We start from the raw sequence: 21,615 nt of genomic DNA, 5'->3' as shown, positions 1-21,615 counted from the left end.
TCAGATGATAGTAAACTGATATGTTTTAATATTTTTGTACCATTCAAAACACAAGACAAAGCACACGTTACATTTTAAGGATGGATTTTTGCTTTGTAAATGCTTTCAAAAAAGTGCTGAAAATATCTTACCTTTACAAATACAGCAAGAAAATAAGAGAGAGGAGTGGGGGAGTAAACACACAGTCTGCAACTTAATGAAAAGTCAAAAAACAACACCTGTCAATCACTGCAGAGGTAGGATGTAAATATATAAACCAACAAATGTCCAATTAGGTCCTGTAATTGACTTCCGCTTCGGTTTCAGTTTGGGGGTGGAAAAATGGGCTGTCAAAATTCCTTATACACCCCCCCACCGCCCCAAAATAAAGTCTGCAAATAAATAAAGTCCGCTGTGTTTTCACGGATTCCCCGTACACGAGAGTGTCCACGCGGGGAGGCAGTACGCATACGGATAGTAGTAGGAGGGCTGCAGGGAGAGCAGTGGGGGCCGCAGCACCTCCCCAGGGCCGTATTGTCTCTGGTCGTCACGCACTAGCACCTTGACGGCTACCTTCTTGGCAGCCGGCGTGGACGCCATCAGGTCGGCGGCCATTTGACGGCGCTTGGTCTTGTAGCGGCGGTTCTGGAACCAGATCTTGACCTGAGTCTCTGTCAACTTGAGGGAGGCAGCCAAGTCGGCACGCTCGGGTCCGGAGAGGTACCGCTGGTGGTTGAAGCGGCGCTCCAGCTCGAAGACCTGCGCGTGGGAAAAGGCTGCCCGCGAGCGCTTCTTCCTCGCCTTGGGCTGCTCGGCAGTCTTCTCGTCGGCGACGCAGCCACAGTCTAAAATATGTCATATACACACTTTAGGAACGTTTTTGTTGGAATGCTCGTCACGTGCAAGAGCGTACATTTTTGATAATACATTTTTTGTTGCTATATTAAAGATCCGCTATCCTAACCCACCAACAAAGGGTTTGAAGAAAACCACACACGTCGTCAAACACTATTTTTCCCCCAATGCAAAAGGCAAAAAATTCAAGGACGGCAAACCCTCTAAAAACAAGTCAAGTCAAGTCAAGTCAAGTCAAGTTTATTTGTATAGCCCTAAATCACAAACAGTCTCAAAGGGCTTCACATAGCCAAAATTGACAATTATTCTCAAAGCATCCCCTGATCATAAGCTCCCAAAAGGGCAAGGAAAAACTCAAAAAACCCCTACCAGGGGAAAATGAGAAACCTTGAGAAGGGACCACAGATGGAAGGATCCCCCTTTCAGGATCACCAGGTTATAATGGATGCAGAGAGTACACAAGTAATACATAATATGAAAATCAATGAAAAAAAATGGATGTCGGAGGTGTCCTCGATTGTCCTGGCAGTGTCCTCAAGGGGGCCGAGCCGCAGCTCCCCCATCCCGAACTGGTCCCCGAGAATCCAGCCAGCCGCTATCCGCTTTTGAGCCACCTAACCCCCTCCCCAGCCGGGGAGGAGGTGGGCAGAGAGAACAGAACAAACTCCGGCCAAATCGGCCATCACAAGTTAGTTAAAGGCCATCTCATAGAAATGTGTCTTTAAACGTGTCTTAAATGTTTCTACTGAGGTAGTAGTTCTAATATCCATTGGTAGGGCATTCCAAAGCTCTGGAGCCCGAATAGAGAATGCTCTAGACCCTGCAGACATTTTCTTGGCCCTCGGTATAACTAAAAGACTAGCGTTTTGCGAACGAAGGTTACGAGACGGAACATAAGGAACGACTAGGTCGACGAGATATGAAGGCGCTAAGCCATGCAGTGCTTTATAGGTTAGTAGAAGAACCTTGAAGTCACATCTTAAATGGACCGGGAGCCAATGTAATTCGGCTAATATTGGGGTAATGTGATCAAATTTTCTTGACCGTGAGAGCAGCCTCGCAGCGGCATTTTGCACTAACTGTAGACTTTTAATACTGGATTTAGGAAGACCAGAGAATAATACATTACAGTAGTCCAAAACAAACAAAACAAAAAAAACAGCAAACCAAAGTGAAGTGCAAGAACTCATTTTGTGCATTCTTTCACAAAAAAACTCACTCAAAATTTCAATAGTGACGATTTTTTTTTAATAATATTGAGGTACTACGTTTGTCCCGCATTATCATTCCAAATGTGCAAAAAAATATTAGGTCTACTCACAGTAGGGCAGTATAATAGACACAAATTTAAGCGCAACTAAGACATCTCTGCTATCTAGTGGTGCTAGGTGATATTGCAACTTAAAACTTCAGTCGACCCCTGCATTATGTAGCTTGGCATCCACATATTTGCATATTCTCAGATGTTTTCCTTAATTCCCTTTAAATGTTTCCATATTTTAGATATTTCCCTGTTTTTTCCATTGCCCCCCCCCCACCGCCATTTTTCAAGAAAAATAGATTTTGAATGAGTGTTTTAGAAAATTTTAGGAGGTTTTCAAACAATAGAAATTCCCCCATTTTTTCAATAAAATAGTATTTTTGGGAGGAGTTTGGGTTAATCAAGGAGTCACTCCGTGAGTGTGAGGGAAGTTAAAAGTACAAATAAATCGTTACTTTAGACTTTTAGGGCATCTGTAAACTCGAGTGGTTGTTCCTGTGATGAGTTTTTTGTTTTTACAATTAATACGGTTAAAATCAGATGAGGTTTTTTTTTTTCAAACTTGTTTTTAAAATATTAGGGACAGCAGTGATTTTCAAAGTGCTTCTTCTGATGTAGGGGTGTCAAACTCAATTTGGTATAGATAAGATTTCCATAGATTGGTTGTCATGGCTTCAGACTGTGGTTAAATGGAAATGCCTGGTCAACAAATGTTTACATTTTTTAACGAGAGATGCAGGCAAACTATTCCATATTATAGTTTTGCGCTGACTCCAAATGTGCACTTGTCTTTCTCTAACACATGGTGGATTTTTTTTCATTCCTCATCTTCATCTTCCAAATAACTTGTCCTCGCAAGGGTCGGGGCGAGCTGGAGGCTATCCCAGCAGTCTTTTGGGCAGTAGGCGGGGGGACACCCTGAACTGGTTGCCAGCCAATCGCAGGGTACATTAAGACGAACAACGATTCACACTCACAATCACACCTACGGACAATTTAGAGTTGTCAACCAGCCTACCGTGCATGATTTTGGAATGTGGGGGGTAACCGGAGTACCCGGAGGAAACCCAAGCAGGCACGCGGAGAACATGCAAACGCCACACAGGAAGGCCAGATCAAACCCTGCACATCTGAACTGTGAGGCGATGTGCTAACCAATGCACCATTGTGCTACCAAATTTTTTTTCACCCCTGATACATAATTGCTATAAATTACAACGAATGGTAAAATCCACATTGTGCAAGCTGTTTTGGTCAAACTTAAAAACAAAAAATTAGACATCTAAAAAAGCTGGCGTTCTAGAGAAATAGTAACCACTTTTGATATCAGTGTAAAAATACATTTAGGGTCACACAACGGTAATATCAAATTTTTTTGCTCAAATAAATAAATAAATAAATAAATAGTCACAACATCTTGAAAAACTATTCAGTCAGGTCACTCATATCTCAAGGCACCAGTGTCTTTAAGGATAACTATTGTTGGACTTGAGCTCAAAAGGGATGTAGTGAAAAACATGCTTGCAATATCTGTTGAAAGTGTAAAAAATATTTTAAAAAAAAGGAAAAAAAATTCTATACAAACTTTTAGCTGAAATGCAATGCAAACTAAAATGCATTTCATAAGAAACAGGAAGTAGGAAGGACCTTATTTACTTTAGAGAGCCACAAAAAATGACATGGCTCGGACTTTGAGTTAGTCACCTGTTCTCTAGTGGTACCCAAAATAATCACCCCCTTTTTTTCATGCATTCGAAAACCAATACACTTTTAGAAACGAATGTGTCCCCATCAACAATCATCCCACTTTTCCACTATATGACCACAAAGCTCAATGAGATTACTTATTTGTGCTTATTTTTACCTATACTTTTATTTTCTAACATTCAATTCAGTTTTAGCAAAGTTAAAGCAAGTGTTGTTAGTTAAGGAACAACAAACTTAAAGTCCAAATATTTACTGTTTCATGTCTTTCAGGGTCTGCTATTGGCTGGCAACCAGTTCAGGGTGTCCCCCGCCTGCTGCCCAAAGTCAGCTGGGATAGGCTCCGGCGCACGCAAGACCCTCGTGAGAAGCAGCGGTTCAGATAATGGATGGATAGATAATTTTTTTTAACCTCGAGACTAAAATTGGAACTAACAATATTATTACCAAAATACGGTAAATATACTAAACTGGTATCATAGGAAACAATAGGTTATGTAAAATGACTCAGAGAGACTTTTGACGATCAATAATATTTTTACTGTTACAATCAGTGACCCCCCCCCACCACCACCCTAAAAAAATTTGACATTGCAAAATACGGTATATGTACACTACCATTCAATGTCATTATTATTTAAATAAAATCATTTTCTTCAAAGAGGATAACAGAAAATAGATAAGCATTTTCATCATAAGCAAGTTCATCACTATTTCTCATGCGGACACACGCATTTGTAAAAGTCATCTATTTGGAAAAGTATATTATTTTTCATTTACCACGATTATTATTATTATTATTATTATTATTATTATTATTATTATTATTATTATGACTTAAATGGAACTGAAATTTTTGTTTTTGTAGTCTTAAATAAATTAGAAAACACGTTTGTACAGCCATTCATTCCTTTTTTATAATCTTTATTTTTTACATTTAAATCAGATTAATGGTCAAATGTGGCATACACCACAAACGGTCTTTATTACTGATAGAGACATTATTCTATCAAAAGTTGGTTTTATTTACTTTAAATAAGATAATTGTTGAAACTGTTATGAAACACACTTTTATTTTATCACGTTTGCGTTACTTAAATCGAATAACAATTAAATTCTAAACTTTATTAGCATCCGAGGAGTACGATTAAAAGTCAGGGTTGCACAGGCTGTACCCTGTAAATCATACGACGTAGAGCAACCAAATCATCAGCAGAATCTGAAAGACAAAAGCAAATAGGACGTGGGGGACGGGGGGGGGGGGGGGGGTGTCTGCGTGACTCATGCGTAAAACCTTGAGTAAAGTGTAGTTAGCCATAATATATACGCATAAAGTCGTTTAGAACGCAAATAGTGGTACTATAGTGGCATCCTTCCAAGGCCAGATTACTTAATACTCATTAACATTTTTTTAATGATGCGGGGCGTCGGGGACGTGAATTACTTTTTCAAGCGCATTTATATGGGGAATTTTGCCCGTATGCTTAATCTGGACTTTAATTTCTTATCAGGTATAGTATATATATAAAAAAATCTACTAAATTGACGTAACTTTAAAGTGAAAAAGGCTTTGAGAATAAATATGCATAACGTCGATCACTCACTGTTCAGTATTAAGCTTGATATGTATCGTTAGAAGCCGTTTTAGGCTAGATACAGAATTCTTCTACTGTACGTAAATTAATCACGTCAGTATTTTTTAATATGAAACAAAAGAAAACAATTCTAACAAACACTTGAAAAAATCTTTAGTCTCGTCATGTTTTCTGCGTGGAAATTAATCACCACACTGTCACGTCATTATTTTTTAATTGAACCCCAAAAAATCATTTATAACGAACACTTGAAACAATATAGTCTCGTCATGTTTACTGCTTTATCCTGCACTAATATTAAAAATGCACATGTTAATGAATAGAATCTTTTAAGTGATGAAGATTGCTTGTATTTCGAGGCAATTGCGCTCTTACCCGCTGCGTTATTGAGCTCACTGTCACTCTTGGTGTTGTCCACGGCTGCGGATTCATGGTCTGTCTCCTCCTGCGGGCTCTCCTCGGGCACATCCGATGCGGTCCCGGCGTCTTTCTCTGGCTGCAGGCCATGCACGACCCTGGGCGCTTTACCCTCGTTGTCCTCGCTCAACCCCGAGTCCGAGTCGTAGCCCTTCTCGGGCGGCTCGCCGGAAGCGGTGTGCACGTCCCCGAATATTTTCCAGCACGTAGTCTTAGAGAAACACACGTCCAAATCGGGCAAGTGTCTGCCGTCGTCCTTCTTGTTCAGGATGGCCTGGATAGAGAAGGGCATGAGCGAGTTGCCACGAACGGCCATGTTCAGATTGCGAAAGTTTCAACAAAGTGACGGGTTTAGGCGGGTCGGGAAGAGAAGATGGGTGTCAGATCATCCGTGGATGAACTTTGAGCTCCGCTTGAGTGCCGCGTTCTCGCTCGCATCCCCGCGGAAACAAGTTGCTGCTAAGTCCGCAGGCGCGATGCTGTCCCTCCGCATAGCTGTGCCATCAGCTCGGGTTCTCTATGAGCTGCGTTCCTTTTCAGACAACTTTTTTCTTTTTTTTTTGCCCTGCCTTACCTGTGACTGACAGCGTCCCAGCGCCGCCTACCATTGGTCGAAAGCCGAGGGCAAACCACTTCCGGATTGGCGATCGTCAGCGACGTCACGCTGCTTTCAAGATACTTGGACAAATCAGAACAATCTACTCAGCTGTTGCATTTTATCGAACGTATTTTAAATCTTTAACCTTTACTTACTGACATAAATGAACCATATTTGAGTAAATGGTAGTTTAATCAATCGCATCGACCTAAGACTTTTCAACATTGTATTGGGACACAATATCCACACTACCTAAACACATTTTCAGATCTGTCAACTGTGTAAAACCCAGATGTGTTTCTTTTGCCTATACTAGTACATGCACAAATTACACTCTTTCATGTTTTAGTGATCCGCATCTAACATAATTGTCGTCAACATGACGTTTTGTTTGTTGGCCGGAACTCACCTGTGAGTGACGGTCTCCCAGTGCCGCCTCCCATTGGTCGAGTGGAATGCGGACCCCTCACCTCACCAACCACAAATTTATTCAAAGAAATACACGTTTTAAAGTCAGTCTGCTTTATATTACGAGGTTTCCCATAGTTTACTAACATGGAAAATTAAAAGATATATAGCCGTCTAAGTAATTAAGTTTAAAAAAAAAAAAACTTTTTTGTTGACACTTGGCTGTGTTACTTTGTTTTCCACGTTTTGTCACCTCGTCCCGTACCTGAGTGGAATCTCGTCATAGTAAAATAAAGATGTAATGATAAATGATAGTGTATTAAAAACAACAACACATTACAAAAAAATAATAATAATACAACTAGAACGATTATTCAAAAATATATGAATGGACTGAATGGATTGTTTCATAAAAGGAGCAAATCGAACGTATTCCTTGTAGGTGAAAATGTTTTTTTCTTTAAACAACAACAGCAATAAAAGACCAAATTTCATAAAAATAACAAGGCCTCTGTCATGTGTGTGTTAAGTTTCTACTTTTTTAATAGGTCCACATGTCTGGCGTATTGCGTGAATCAAAAACATCTTCCGTTTTTAAGTAACAATAAATGCATAAAGGGAAAACTTGGTGAGCAATTTCGAGTAATAATAAGTAATATAAAATATTAATACATAATTTTAAATTAAAGGAATTAACGCATAAATTGACAAAATAGAAAAGTAATTAAAAACAAGTTGAGATAGGACGTAAAAAAAAGAAGATTTTATTTTTAATGGTCATATTTGCTTTGCTCGTTTGTCGTCGACTCTCATTGTAAATTAGCTTGAATAAAATAGAAATCCCGGATTTCGTTGCGTAATCGTAAAGGCGTCCGTTGTGAAATATAATGGAATTACGTATGAGTATTTTTTTATTTATTTTTTTTGTCATCGTCCCAATTACTACATATATATAGTGGTCGCTGGACTGTATAAGCTTTGTGGAACAACAACGAGGTCATATTACCATTTCATTAGTTTTCAATACAATAAATTCAGATCTCAGTTGTCCTTCAGCTGCAGAGCTCAATTACGTTTGTCGCTGTAAAAAGCACAATGATGCAGTAACGATAACGTCTGGATATTTTCATGCAACAGCACACCTTGTTATTATTGTACTGTACTCGTGCTTTGTGTTTCTGTTGCTTCTGTAACTGCATGTATGGATAATCAAAATGGCAAATATTGCTCATTTAAAAAAACACTTCATATAAACACGGAATTAAAATTAAATGAAACATACAGAACGACATGAATTGTAAAGCTGAATACCGTACTTAGGAAATGAGCCATTGAAAAGAATCACATTTCAAAAGAACCAAAAACGACAATAAAAATCTTATTCATTATTGTTTAAATATTGCTTATTAGATGTTATTAATTTAGTGCAATGTGATTTATTTCATAAAAATATTTAATCGTCTGCGTATATAACCTCAAAAATGTTTTGCATGGCTGCGAAACGTTTAAATCGCCAGTGTCATTTAAACAATGCAAATCTATAAGATTTTGATATTTTGTTTCTAATAAAATGATGTATGCATGTAAGTCAGGTTATGCTAAAAATATAAATGAATAACTATATATATATATATATATATATATATATATATATATATATATATATATATATATATATATATATATATATATATATATATATATATATTTTTTTTTTTAGTTTTTTTTTACCCAGAAAAAATAGATGTTTGACTTGCTGCAAGTGATTGAAATATTTAATTTTAAAAAAATATTAATCACTTTTACATATATTATTACTCTATTTTAACTGTTGGATATACTAACCTACCTTAATACGAATTATTAAAGGAAGCTGGAATAGGTTTGACTCAAACAAATAGTGCATTGGACATCAGTTCGATAAATTAATTTCTTTGTTGCGGAATTTAATTTCATAATAGAAAATCTGCAAAACAATTTGTTGGATTGTCTATTTGTGACAAACGTCGCCTTGAAATGTTCAATTCACCCTTTTTTTAACTGCGCAAAAGTCGCTTCTGCAGACATGAGGGCTCCCTCTGCTGGTAAGAATGAATCTTGGTTTCTAAAAGGGGGGGAGAGTTCTTGAAAAATGATCTTTGCACTTAATGGCTCTGCCGGGAAACGGTTTATAGTGGTGGCTTCTTTTTTTTCTCTCCTCTCTGGCTGCAGAGACATGATGCCTTAATATCCCATAATAATAAAATATAATGACAATGACAATCATCCCTGCCAACTGTACAGTGAGGAAATCATCTTAAACGGCACGTAAGCTTAACTCTATGCCAATCCCTTTTTTTTTTTTTTTTTCCCTTCTCAACCTGCCCCATCACGTAACTTAAATATTGTTCTAAAAAGAAATGTGCCTGAGCAACGCGATGGCGACTAACGTCCCTGTTAACCGTCCATTTTTAACATCTCCCATAAGCACACATCTTTTAAGAGAATTACTGCCAAATTGTGTTCAGATGGAGCAAAGGGGGGCGGTGGGTGGAGAGGCAGGGGGGACACTGCCAAGAGTCATTTGCAATAAATGCCCTCTCCCCTTCTAAAAAGAAATTCTCACCAAATATCCCCATCATCCCCATCTGGATGGCACACTCAATCAAGCTCAAGGATGGAAAGTGGGAGAAAAGAGAAGGGAAGCAGCATTTTAAGTGAGCCGGGACCTCGCTTTTTTTTTTTTTTTAACTCCTTCTATCCCAAAGAGGAATTTCGCTCGCATGCCACGAAATGGAGGAGCCACAAGACAGACCGCTTAATACAGAAAAGGGAGGTAGACTTGGATGCCATTTAAAACGTATGTGTGGGCTTTTACAGTCCTATTAATATGAGAAGGTAAAGGGTGGGGAAGCTTTTTCCGATCAGGGGCCATTTTAGTTTTTACATAAATTTATTGAAAAATGTCCAACATATCAAAGTAGAGTCCACAAGGGAAATATACCTTGTAGTTACATAAAGAATCTAATCTTGTTTTGAACATTAATCCCAGTCATAAGAGGGTGTGCACACTTGTGCAACCATTGTTTGATGCATATTTTCAATTGACTTGTACTGGTTACAGGTCACATTATTGATGGGAAAGGTTTTGAAATAATGTAATGATTTTGGTCTAATTTTTCTTATAATACAAAAAAAACAGTTACACCGAATCCAGCTAGGTGGAATATTTCCGCAGCAGAACATCATACAGTTAAGATTAGACGATAGAAGTCAGCAGTGGCATATGGCGTGATGTATAAAATTGTTTTTGACACATCACAGCAGGAGAAGTGAGAGTCTGGTGTCACTTTTTGCAATGGTGTGAACAGCCAGTTGTGTAGAAAGTATTGAACCACTGAACAGTTGGATGTATAAATTCAAAGGTGGAGAGGTCAAACTAAGATAACCTCAAAAGGTTATTCTGAATTTTAAGTTCATTTTAAAATGTCGCTGGTATCCCCTCAACATTTTAGTCGTGTAAAGTCAAACTTTATGACGTCAGTATTTAATCAAAAAATGGAAACAGAATGTATGAATTTTTTTTATTGTAAGACAAAAATGTCTGACGTGTTAATGAAAGAAGTATATATATATACACATGTAACGACAAACACATTTTGTCATTCACAGAATGAATATTTTACTACAAAATAATGCTAATATTATCAAGATTGTGTGTGACCACATTTAATTATCCCTACGTGTGAGCGCTTAAAAAAGGAATGAGTGTGATCAGAAGCACAACTGATATACGGCTTTGTCTGCTGAGTTGTGCGCCCTCCCCAAGCACAAATACAAGCGTCTAAATTTAATTGTGTACGTGAGAGCAGCGTTTTCCTCGTTTGGCCGGGGGCTCCTCTGGCTTCTGCCCTCCTCGCGTTCGCACAGCAGCAGGGCTGGCCTCCAGTTTGCGGGCCCCCTTGGCGGCGTTTCCCGGGCTCCTGGTTCCACTAGAAGGGCAGAAACAATGCTTTGAAAACGTGCATGGGTGTGAGGTGATGAAGATTAACTGACCGCGCAGCAGCTGCGGTCTCGTCTTTGCCGCTCAGTCGACTAGCCCTCGTGGAAGGTTTGCTGGGCTTATTTCTGAAAATGACCAATAAATATGACGCGCATGTCAGCTGTAGGCAATTTTCAAAACAATTCCTATTATATATAAATACGCAGTACCGTTGTACAAGACTTGAAATGGCAACATTAAAAACACAAACATGAATATTATATTCTACTCTTTGTAGCTTAATGTTAAGTGTGTATTCCATGAACGCACAGCACCATACTGACCCCAAGAGGCCAAGGCGTATGCGCACACACGCACGCACACACACTTCAATATCAAAGAAAACAACCGTGATTATTTTTCTCCATATTGGACAAAGTAAAAATCTTCATTAATGTTTTAGTACTTTTAACAGTTAGAGCCTACAGATAATAAAAACATAAAATGCATCATCTCATGAAATGAGAACACTACATTAGATAACACAAACATTTTCATAAAAATAAGGTAGGAATTAGCCTTTTGAAAAGTATTTTCCTGTGTTGAATTAATCTGCATAAAATGCAAGTTTCACTTGTTGAATTGAAAGTAGTTCAATTATAAACAAACTTTTCTACAATAATCAAAATGACTGTACACGTTGTTCATCAAAGCAGAAGCAAGGAATCACCTTTCAGCTTCCAGACGAGATGCCAAGCGCGTTGTAGCTCGGCCTTTCTTTTCTTTGCCGTCGTGGTCTTTCACTCCACCAATCTCGTCCTCGTCATTCTGCTCCGCCTCCTTTTCACCTGCAGTCTTCTCTTTTTTATCTGAAAGTAGGACCACAGATGTCAACTTAAAAAAATACTCTCCGTTTAGTTTTATTCAGAATCACTCAAGAGGGACAACAAAGAAGAACCTGAGTCATTTAAGGCCATGGCGGCCTTGGGCGGTCTTCCCCTCCGAGCCGGCTTCTTGGGAGTGGACCCTTGCTGCTCGTCAACCTGAAGACATTCCACAATACTCTCTTACTGGACTTGAAGTTGGCATGAGAATGACAAAGTAAGTCAAATAAGAAGACAGCATTTTAAACTTGCCTGCCCACGTACAACGTTGGGTTTCTGCTCACTGCTGCTCTCCTCCTTTGGCTCCTCATTTTTGGGGGTAGAAACTGAAAAAGCGTTGACTGATTTAGACACCGTGAATCACACCCACAAGATTTTAAGAGCTGTCTCTTACTTGTGTCCTTCATTGTCTCCTTGTGTGTGTCCTTGATGCCCTCTTCACTTGTGTACTCATCAATAGCATCCATTATGGCGTCCTCATTTGTTTCCATAGTAGCCATCTCACTTGTGTCCTTAGATGCCTCCTCACTTGTGTCCTTAGATGCCTCCTCACTTGTGTCCTTAGATGCCTTCTCACTTGTGTCCTTAGATGCCTCCTCACTTGTGTCCTTAGATGCCTCCTCACTTCTGTCCTTAGATGCCTCCTCACTTCTGTCCTTAGATGCCTCCTCACTTGTATCCTTAGATGCCTCCTCACTTGTATCCTTATAAGCCTCCCCACTTGTATCCTTAGATGCCTCTTCACTTGTGTGCTTAGATGCCTCCTCACTTGTGTCCTTAGATGCCTCCTCATTTGTGTCCTTTGTTCTCTCTTCACTAACATTGGTTGTGGCTTCTTCATTTGAGTTCTTGGTCGCCTTCTCATGTGAGTCCTCTACTGTTTCCTTACTTGTGTCTTTGATGGTCTCCACGCTCGTATTTGTAGTCGCTTCCTCACTTTTACCATTTGAATCCTGCTCATCTGCTACTTGCATGGCTTCCTCACTTGTGCCCTTTCCAGCCTCATCCATTGTCTTCTCAAGAGTCTCTTCACCTGTGCTCTTTAGGGTTTCTTCACTTATGGTCTCCACACTTATGCCGGTCCGAGCCTCATTAGTGTTCTTTGTGTCCGCCCAACTTGTTTCAGCAGTGGCCTCCTCACTGGTGTTCTTGATCATTTCATCTCCCACTTGAGGTTCTCCATTCTTCGCTGATCTCTTCTTCTTTGCTGCGGGTTCATCTGATAATGAGGCCTTCATTTCAATACGATCTACAGTACAGTAGAATTTCGGGATGGTTATTCAGTGAATCGAATGGTTATTCAGTTATGTATATACCTTGACGTTTAAGTGTAGAACACTAGGTCTCACTTCTGCTTCCGTAGCTGTTACATTTAACCTTTTTGTTAAAAATAATTTTATCAGTACAGAGGTGAATGAAAAGTTAACCTTAATACGCTTTCTATTATTTCTTATGGCAAAAATAAATTCAAAATACACTCCATTATCGGAGTGCACATTTTAAATGAGTGTAATAAATGTACTTGATTGCAGTCCTACCAGCAGCGTTACCCTTGGCTGCTGGACGTCTCCCTCTGCGACCTGGCGTCTGCTCCTTTTTCTCCAATTGCTTCAGCGGCTCCTCCTCCACTTCTTCCGTGGCTTTTGACGATCGTCCCCTGCGCGGCGTTTTCACCTCCACAAACTTCGGCTGTTCAGTTTCCTACCAACAAAGAAAAAAGTTTATTTCACCTTTCTTTTTTGTTGAATAAATTAACATTGAGCGTGTCTAACCTCAGATGACGGTTCTTTTGCATCCTGATCACTACCTACTGAACAAATGAAGTGGGTGTTGTCAAAGCTCCCTTTGGCAAAAGTGCCACACTTCTAACATCTACCATCTCAGAATTATTACCGCATTCATTCACTGCTGCAACATTCTGATTTGACAGCTTTCGTTTAGGTCTGCCTCGTCCTCTTTCCTGCTGTGAAAAAGAAGGAAATATTACACACACAATTGGAACACCTAAGGCATCAAAGATAATCCCACTGCACATGTAAAAATTACCTTCTTGGACACCTCAGAGTTCTTCTCCGGCTCAAGGATGCCCGAGCTCTCACCTAGATCAATGTTGACAAAGACAACAAAAACATAGCAATCGACGTGGTTCAACTTGGAATCATATTGCCATCAAGGTCTCAAACAAGTATTACAATTACGCACTTTCTTGTTTGGCCACTTCTGTTCCACTATTGGGTTCTGTGACCACTCCAGTTGGAAAGCAGAGTTCCACCTAAAGTAGATCGGAAAGTGATAAAGCTGTGGACTGTTACCTAGTGAACAAAACATCTAACTTACAGTTTGTGCACCACGCTCCTCCTCGTCCTGTTTTTGCAGATCCAGTTTGCCCGATGATGAGACGGCAGCTATTAACAAAATTGAAATCAATAAATAGTCATCATTTCCTACTGCGGTTGTAGTCTGTCGTGATGCAGAAATGCATTTTTGAGAGTGTTTCTAATTTTGCACGGAAAAAAATAAACTGCAATGTAGTGGACCACAGCTTGTGCATACTGTTACCTGATTACATGGTGCTGTTGTACCTAAAGAAATGGCCTGCAAGTGTATTCGGTCCTTTCTTAAATTCATCACGTACCGTTACCGACGTCCATCTGCCCCATGACTAATATCTCATCTGCCTATAATTCAGAAGATAAATTGTTACATTTTAATGTCATTTATGATAACTAAGAAAAGGAGAGTAAATTTTCTCACATTGGCCCGTGTCAGCGTGTCGACATCTGACGCGGTTTGCACTGAAGATGACACGAGACAAGACGTTATGTCAGATGGAGAAAGGTGCCTTTTTGTGACATGCGTGCTCACCTTGTGGACTGTCAACATGCTCTAGAGTAGCTGCCTCACAAGGATGCACAGCAACATTCCCCTCCACGTTTCCTGTGCCGTTATCAGCAACTGGAGCGTCTTCAATCGAACAGTCAGCGTCAAAAAGAAAATTCTGCAATAATATTTCTGACCTATGGGATATTTGACTGTATTTACCATGTTCATCAGAAGGTGCTGCCTCATTTTCAGCTAGCGCTGAGTCGGCAGCTTTCTCTCCAGTTTGAGTCTTTTCATTCAAAGAAAGGTCTTGTGGCTTGGAGTCTTTCTCCTGCACACACACACGCACAGAATGGTCACTTCAAGACATCAAAGCAGTGTCTCATCAATGTTTGAAATAAAGACAGACAACTATATTAGAATAAAGTAAACTAAAAGCTGGAAGGTAGCAAAGATGGTTTACCTGGAGAGCAGGCAGCAAGGGGGGTTTGTCACTTGCTGCATCCATTTCAGATTTTTCTTTTAAGAGGAAAACATCAACAGATTTTTCTGTTACGAGGAAAACATCACTATTGGATTTAAACAAGTCGCACGTCGAGATAGCACATACAAAGTGAAATTCTCGAAACTTTTTTGGAATACACGTGATTGGTTGCCAACACCTGTTGTAAATGTTCCTTTTTTTAGACTTGTTAGAGGGCAGCTACTTGTGTAAAAAGTACTGAAATTGACAAGCAAATCACATTAATTACCTTCAAGATTCAATTTGTCACCCTCACTCTTCACAGTCTGGTATGCAAAGTCAGAAGCCTCTTCTTGTGGGTTCTGCTTGTTCTCCTCGGGCATCGGCTCCTCTGTTTCCTCTTTTAGTCCGTGAGTCATGAAGGCGGAGGACAAAGCGCTGTCGGGGTCCATGGAGAGAAGCGTGAGGGCCGCCTCTTTCATCTTCATGTCGGCGTCCTGCAGGGTCGCCTGGAGTTGGCCGTGCTCTCCGCCGACCGCCACGTGCAGCCTGGCATCCATGGCCGAGGTGCACACGTCCATCAGCGTCAGCAGAGCGTCAGCCTCCGGTGGCACGACGGGCATTTCCTGCACTGGCGTCTCCACTTCAGGGGCGATGTCGCTGAAAGGTTCGCAAGCGCCGTCAGAGGAGACGATGGCCGATTCGGAGAGTGTCGCTTGCATTGGCGTCTCCTCGGCCTCCGTGGAAACAGACATGTCTGACTTGTCAACCTTGTCTTCTGTGGGTGCTTTCTTCCCCTCGTGGTTCTCCTCTTTCTTCTCTTTCTTGTCCGCTTTTTTCTTTGCGCTCTTGACAACAGGCTCTTCAGAGCTTCTCCTCTGCTCCTTCACAGGGCCCTCCTTCTTCTTTTCCTTTTCAGGTTTGCCGGCACCTGAGGCCCCACGAATGTCCAAACTGTGAGTTTTTTTGTCCATCTTGGATGCCGTGTGGGACTTGAGTTCCTCTCTGGGTTTGGATTTTTCCATGGGTTTTCCTTTCTCTGCTTGTTTGACTCTCTTTGGGGATTTGTCGCTGTCGGCAAGAGACTTGTTGGGTTGCTCTGCTTTTGTCTTTTCTTTGTTTTCCGTTTTTAGTTTGGGTTTGTCCTCACTGTGGCTCTTGGACCTTTTCAGGATGTCTTTGCCGTGTTTCTCCTTCTTCTTACCGCTGTCCACTCCTTGTGCCACCTCAGGCCGATCCTCAGAGGAGCCAGAAGAATCGTGATAGAGTGCTTGCTTTGACTCACTTTTTGTTATTTTAACCCCTTTGATCTTTTCTTTCTCTTTCATCTTGTCTTTCTCACGACTCTTGTCTTTGTCAACAGACAGGGCCCGCATCCTCTTGGCTGAAGCCTCGTCAGCCTCGGAAGCAGAAGTCTTCAGTTCCTTTGTACTGGTCATTTTCTTCTCATTTTTCACTTTAGGCTTTTTCTCACTTCTCTCATCAGAGGACGTCCTGGCAGTCATGCTCTCCTTTTGCTGAGATTCGTTGACCTGGAGTTCGGATTTCTTGTCCTGCTTCAGTTTGAGCTTGGGGAGCTCCTCAGACATAGAGCGTTCCTTCTCCTTGCGGTCCTTGCGGGGCGGGCGGTCAAACTTCCCGACGGATCGCTGCCTGAGAGCCTCCTGTGAGCCCAGCTCCAAGTCCAAGATGAAGGCGTGCGTGCGACTTTTGTCAGGGAACTTCTTGGCGTCACCCAAATCTTCAGAGATGCCGCCGCTCCCGCTTGTAATTCGGTGCCTCTCGTCAGGCACCGAAGACTCGGACTGATTTCTCACCAGCTTCTGATGTAGGCTGCGCAATGGTGTTGATTTTACTTCCTGAAAAGGATAAAATAGTAATAGCTCATCATATCAGTTTTCTGACACTGGAGCCTGTCCCAACCATTCACACTCATATGAACAACTATGCAGTGGCAGAGCGAGGCAGGGGTCCGCGGAGGGCACTGCCCCCGCTCCTTTTTATTATGCTTGGACCAGGTGCCAGAACAAATAACTGACTTTTGGGTATGTTCCAATTTTTCTGCAATTTTTTCCCCCATATATCCACCCAAAGGGAAAATATATCTTCATCAGCATTTTCTACAGAATTGGGGGGGGTGTAGATATTTTTGGATTTGTTTGTTTCAGAAGCAATTTCAGAAGCTTCATAAAACCCAACTTATATATTATTTAGAGAGCAAAAACATACAAACTACATAAAGGGAACCAGACTTGAAACCCAAAGCTCAGAACAGTGAGGAACATGTGTTCGCCACTACCCCACCGTGCTGCTCATCATATTTACTGTTGACTTCACTTCCACCCATGTTGGTCACATACTGGTTTCTTTGATGTTTCTCCTGCTTCTCCTTTTTTCTTGCTGGTCACCTCATCTTCTTTCCTGAATGAACACAATCATGAGCCGATTCCATTTAAAAAGAAAAAGGCAACAAAGTACACGAGAGATCTTTTGGACTCACCTTGAGTCGAGCTTCCTCATTCTGCTGAGAGCCACTTTTTTCTCCAGAACTTTACGCTCTTTACGGGCTTCTTTGGCTCGGGGTGTTTTGAGCCCAGTTGACATGCTGCTCTTCTGTTTTTTCTGATCTGTGCGGGACATGATGACCAAGTACCACAACTGAGTTAAGCTTTAGAATAGACACAAAATCAGCTGCAAGTCCATAATCTTACAATATATTCTATAAATTAACCAGAGTAGATTACTATCAGGCACCAATAGCGACAATCAAGTGAAGGAAAACAGTAGAAGGTTTGGACATACTTTATCATATCCAAATATTTGACTGTCTGCTACTGACTACATTTATTGTATACATGTATTTTATTTCTTCAGCCAACAAACTAACTACTTAGCTATTCATTGGCTGTGGAAAGATTTTTCAAGCACTTTTAAGCTTGACGATACGCACATTTGATGATCGAGTAATTTATGAACCACAGCGAACAAACTTTGAGCTATATGGCACAAAAGAGATTGGACTTGGTAGCAGACGATGATGCTGAAACATGGACACACGCATCTTCACACAACATCAAATCCAAATAACAATACCTTGTTCTTCAGACTGTGCTGCTTTCATCTTGCGTTTCTCTTCCATTCGCTCTCGATTTTGCTGCCTTTTGAGCAGACGTTCTTCTTTGTCCTTGGCCTGACGGGCACATCGAAAATACACGCATGGTGATAGTAGACTTTAGGGCTGAACGATTTTGAAAAATGCAATTTTTTCCCCCTCTCAATATTGTGATTGGGATTTACTAAACAATTATATATATATATATATATATATATATATATATATATATATATATATATATATATATATATATATATATTTTTTTTTTTTATTATTACTGCAGAATATAAGTGCAGACACAACTTCTTTTCACATGTGTTAAAATAGAAAATATTTAATTCCTTGATTCCTCATCTGTCCAACTCACCGCAGATCTCCGCCTTTCCTCGACAGTGACCTCATCATCAGAGTCGCTATAGTAACGGGAGTACAGAAAGGGCTTGTGGACGTAGGCCTTGCGGCGAGGCTTACTCTCTTTGCCTTCTTCTCCCATCTCCTCACCTGCTTCTCTCTTGTCTAAATTTTCACCTTAAAAGCGGGAACAGAAGGGGGGAAAAAAGTATGAGCCGACATATAATTATGGTGCTATCTGTGGTGAAAAAAGAAAGGACAAATAAAGTGAGACCATCTGGTGCACGCTCGCCCTCCTCAGAAGAATCAGACAACGGCTCCTCGTCTTCGCTCTCCCCTTCAAATGATGACAGGTCGCTGGTGTGCACGGAACTCACCGTGATGTCACTCAGGCCATCCAAATCAGAGTCATCCAAAGAATACTCTGCAAATTATCACACCACAATTTTTGGAACTTAACTAAGACATTAGCGACAACACTAAAAATTAGATAGCAAAATAAGGTTGTTTAAAATTATTACTATTTAAAAAAAAAAATGCTGCTCCACCACTTACAGTTAATGATGGAACACGGTGCTATTCGTTAGCTTGTAAAAGAGGTTTTGCATCGTTTGCTATCGTTAAGATAAACAGCTTCAAACTTTGTTTTTTGAAGAATTGTTCACTATCTTCCAAACTACAGCTTTTTTTTAACTGAGTCGACTTGACTTCAATGCTAATATACAGCATTCGTATCTTGAGTTTCTGAAATAAAGTAAAATTTGACATACGTCATTTATTTTTTGGGACAGCTACATTTTTCACATAGAAATTGCTCACTGAAAACGAGCTTAGTCGTCACCAACCTTCTTTTATCCTCTCTTTGGCTTTCTGCTTGGCCTGGTAGTTTTCTTCGTCCTGTTTCTCCTCTGAAGGTTTCCCACTTGTTTTAACACCCACTTTCAGTTTCTCCTCAGCCTGGTCTTCCGCTCGTGGCTCTTCCTCCTCCATCTTTATTTCGTCCGTGGAGATTTCCTTCCCAATGTCCATCTGGTCCGGAGCGTCGACTGTCGTTACCTCTAATTCCCGGAGCTCCTCCCCCAGATTTGCTTGGTCTGCCTCTTCCTCCTCCGTCTTCCTGTCTTCTTCCTCATCCAGACTCATGTCCTGCTCGCCATCCTCAATGGGCTCGTCAAGGGCTTTGCGTCCCTTCTCGGTGGACCTGATGTTGGCCTCCTGGTTAAGCGAGGTAATGGCGTCCAAGATGGACATGGCATCTGTGGCAGCAGTGGATGTTGGGACGGATGTTGAGGCTGAACAATAACATGGTCTCAATTAACTATGATGAAATCCTCTATTTGACCATACATTTGATTGATGAGCAGGTGACTGGAAAATGACATCAAACGCACCCTGCTGAGGAATGACAGCGTCCACTTGGGTCTCTGTCGAGGACGTCGGCGGCTCCTCGCTGCTAGTGCCAGGTGACACAAATTGGTCGACCACTTTCTCTACTTGCGGCCTGAAGATGTGGTTGACCTTGGGATCCACCACCTGGGCCACGATTCTGTCCACACCCTGCTCCAGCATGCCGGATCTAAGAGGGATGAACTGCTTAAAATTTTGCTAAGTTAATTTCAAACATGAATGCATAGAGAGCAGTTGTAAAAAAGGATAAGAAAAAAATACTAACTGCAACACCAGCTGCCTGATGTTGTTACGCAACTGGTTTTTGTTCAACTGGGGGCTCCATGTATGGTTGGAGAGGTGATTGGAGACAAAGTTGTCCACTCGTTGTTTCAGGTTCAGATATGCTGGCTGTAAAAGATATGTAAACGTTTCATAGTGCTATGTGTCGACTCAAATGTAACAATGTTTGTCCAGCAATGTTGCAAATAAATTGTTAAAAAAAAAATACAGTTCTGGAAACCGTAACTGTTGCGCTTGTCAATGTTGCACATTTACCCCCAACAAAAAGATGACAAACTATTGTTGCACATTCCTAAAAACAAAGTAAAAAAGATCAATTGAAACATTTGATAAGTATTTTTACTTGTATCTACTTTATTCACTTTTTATACATGCAGTTGTCATGTTCATGCTTAAGTTTCTTAATGTGGTCTCAAATTTCCCTTTGAACATGTAAGCAAATTTAAAAATGTGGGGGTTATTTTTCAACAATATATGTCTTTATTATAATTTCTTGTGAATTGGCAACAAGAAAAAAAAATGTGGATCTTAGGGTACAAACAGCTTAGAACCATTGCTCCAAAAATGATTTGTAAATACTCTGGCCATCTACGCCAGAAAATGCTCGTCCGTTTGTTTTCAAATGGCACCTGTTGCACCTGTTGTCAAGGCTTCCTGTCCATCAGCTTCGTGTTCATTGATTGAGATGCTATAGTCATCTCAAAATGATGATTAAAATTGAGATGAGAGATTCTCTTTTTTCAGTATTTACATTCATATTTTTGTTAGCCGTGTGCCGTGAGATTTTTCTATCTTCGTTCAATATAGTTTGAGGACGACCACTGTTTGAAAGGATCATCATCAACATTTTCGAACTTATCAATGCAGTTTTGTGTAAGCCTATACGCGAGACCTTCGTCGCAAATCAACACGGTTACATTTTGATAACGACAACATGACCTCACAAGGAGAATATTAGCTCAGCAACAATATCGTTATTGAAACACGCTTCAAGCAAACCTGCGCGACCTGTATTATCACGATCAATGAAAACCGCTTGCAACATTGCGGGTATGGTAAAGAAACAGTTATCATAATTTAAAATTTTGCAATAAATCCCTTTAATCACAATTAGCAGTACACTATTAGTTCTACTTTTGCAGCAGTACGTGGAATGTTGTGGTTAGCTAGCATATATCAAAAGATGCAGTGAGCCGATTTGATCGGTACTTTGAAATAATAGCATGCCCACCGAAGCGTTAAACCAACTATTTATTTTGTCGTTACCTTAGTGTCTACATCTGCGAGGCAGTCTCTCCTGAACTGGTCGAAGAGTCCTTGAGTTTTTAAGTGATTGACGATCATTGACACTAGCTGCGGATCACCCGGTGGTAAACCCGCCATATTGAAATTAATCAGATTGTTTATTAATCATTAAATATAATCATATCGTGACCGAACAAAAGAGTTTTTGTTTTGGGTTACGTCGGTGTGAGCGCGGTTTCAACCCGGAAGAGTTTAAATACAAACAGA

General features: G+C 40.6%; 2 protein-coding genes and 1 long non-coding RNA gene across 10 annotated transcripts; 1 reads left to right on the top strand and 2 right to left on the bottom strand.

Annotated features, from left to right (window-relative positions):
* On the bottom strand, positions 1-6,377 carry nkx3-2 (NK3 homeobox 2). Its single transcript, XM_049736710.1, has 2 exons — positions 5,770-6,377; positions 1-824 (listed from the first exon to the last, which is right to left on the bottom strand). Exons 1-2 carry the CDS (start codon positions 6,125-6,127, stop codon positions 400-402), a joined length of 783 nt encoding a protein of 260 aa, XP_049592667.1. The 5' UTR covers positions 6,128-6,377; the 3' UTR covers positions 1-399.
* Positions 6,378-9,536: 3,159 nt separating this feature from the next.
* Positions 9,537-19,911, top strand: LOC125978928 (uncharacterized). The gene is made up of 3 exons (XR_007485162.2): positions 9,537-9,656; positions 11,697-11,879; positions 19,779-19,911. It is a non-coding gene; the product is annotated as an uncharacterized lncRNA (long non-coding RNA).
* bod1l1 (biorientation of chromosomes in cell division 1-like 1) lies at positions 10,367-21,612 on the bottom strand. 8 transcript variants are annotated; one of them, XM_049736173.1, is made up of 27 exons: positions 21,370-21,612; positions 20,087-20,211; positions 19,806-19,990; positions 19,260-19,706; positions 18,689-18,838; positions 18,431-18,591; positions 18,042-18,138; positions 17,449-17,575; positions 17,309-17,369; positions 15,238-16,807; positions 14,949-15,034; positions 14,705-14,816; positions 14,528-14,626; positions 14,417-14,457; positions 14,298-14,340; positions 14,000-14,067; positions 13,865-13,934; positions 13,709-13,761; positions 13,556-13,625; positions 13,435-13,472; positions 13,201-13,363; positions 12,057-12,911; positions 11,927-11,988; positions 11,737-11,821; positions 11,509-11,647; positions 10,853-10,924; positions 10,367-10,788 (listed from the first exon to the last, which is right to left on the bottom strand). In XM_049736173.1, the coding sequence occupies exons 1-27, from the start codon at positions 21,484-21,486 to the stop codon at positions 10,647-10,649; spliced, it is 5,238 nt and encodes a 1,745-aa protein (XP_049592130.1). In that variant the 5' UTR covers positions 21,487-21,612; the 3' UTR covers positions 10,367-10,646. The 8 variants fall into 8 exon arrangements, with proteins under 8 accessions (XP_049592130.1, XP_049592111.1, XP_049592157.1 ...); XM_049736154.1 differs by having other exon boundaries at positions 11,915-11,988; positions 13,556-13,622; XM_049736200.1 differs by having other exon boundaries at positions 11,915-11,988; positions 19,260-19,670.
* Positions 21,613-21,615: the final 3 nt, after the last annotated feature.

Source organism: Syngnathus scovelli, chromosome 1 (assembly GCF_024217435.2).
Source record: "Syngnathus scovelli strain Florida chromosome 1, RoL_Ssco_1.2, whole genome shotgun sequence".
In the NCBI taxonomy this organism is placed as follows: Eukaryota; Metazoa; Chordata; class Actinopteri; order Syngnathiformes; family Syngnathidae; genus Syngnathus; species Syngnathus scovelli.
This window is presented reverse-complemented; position numbering and strand designations above follow the sequence as displayed.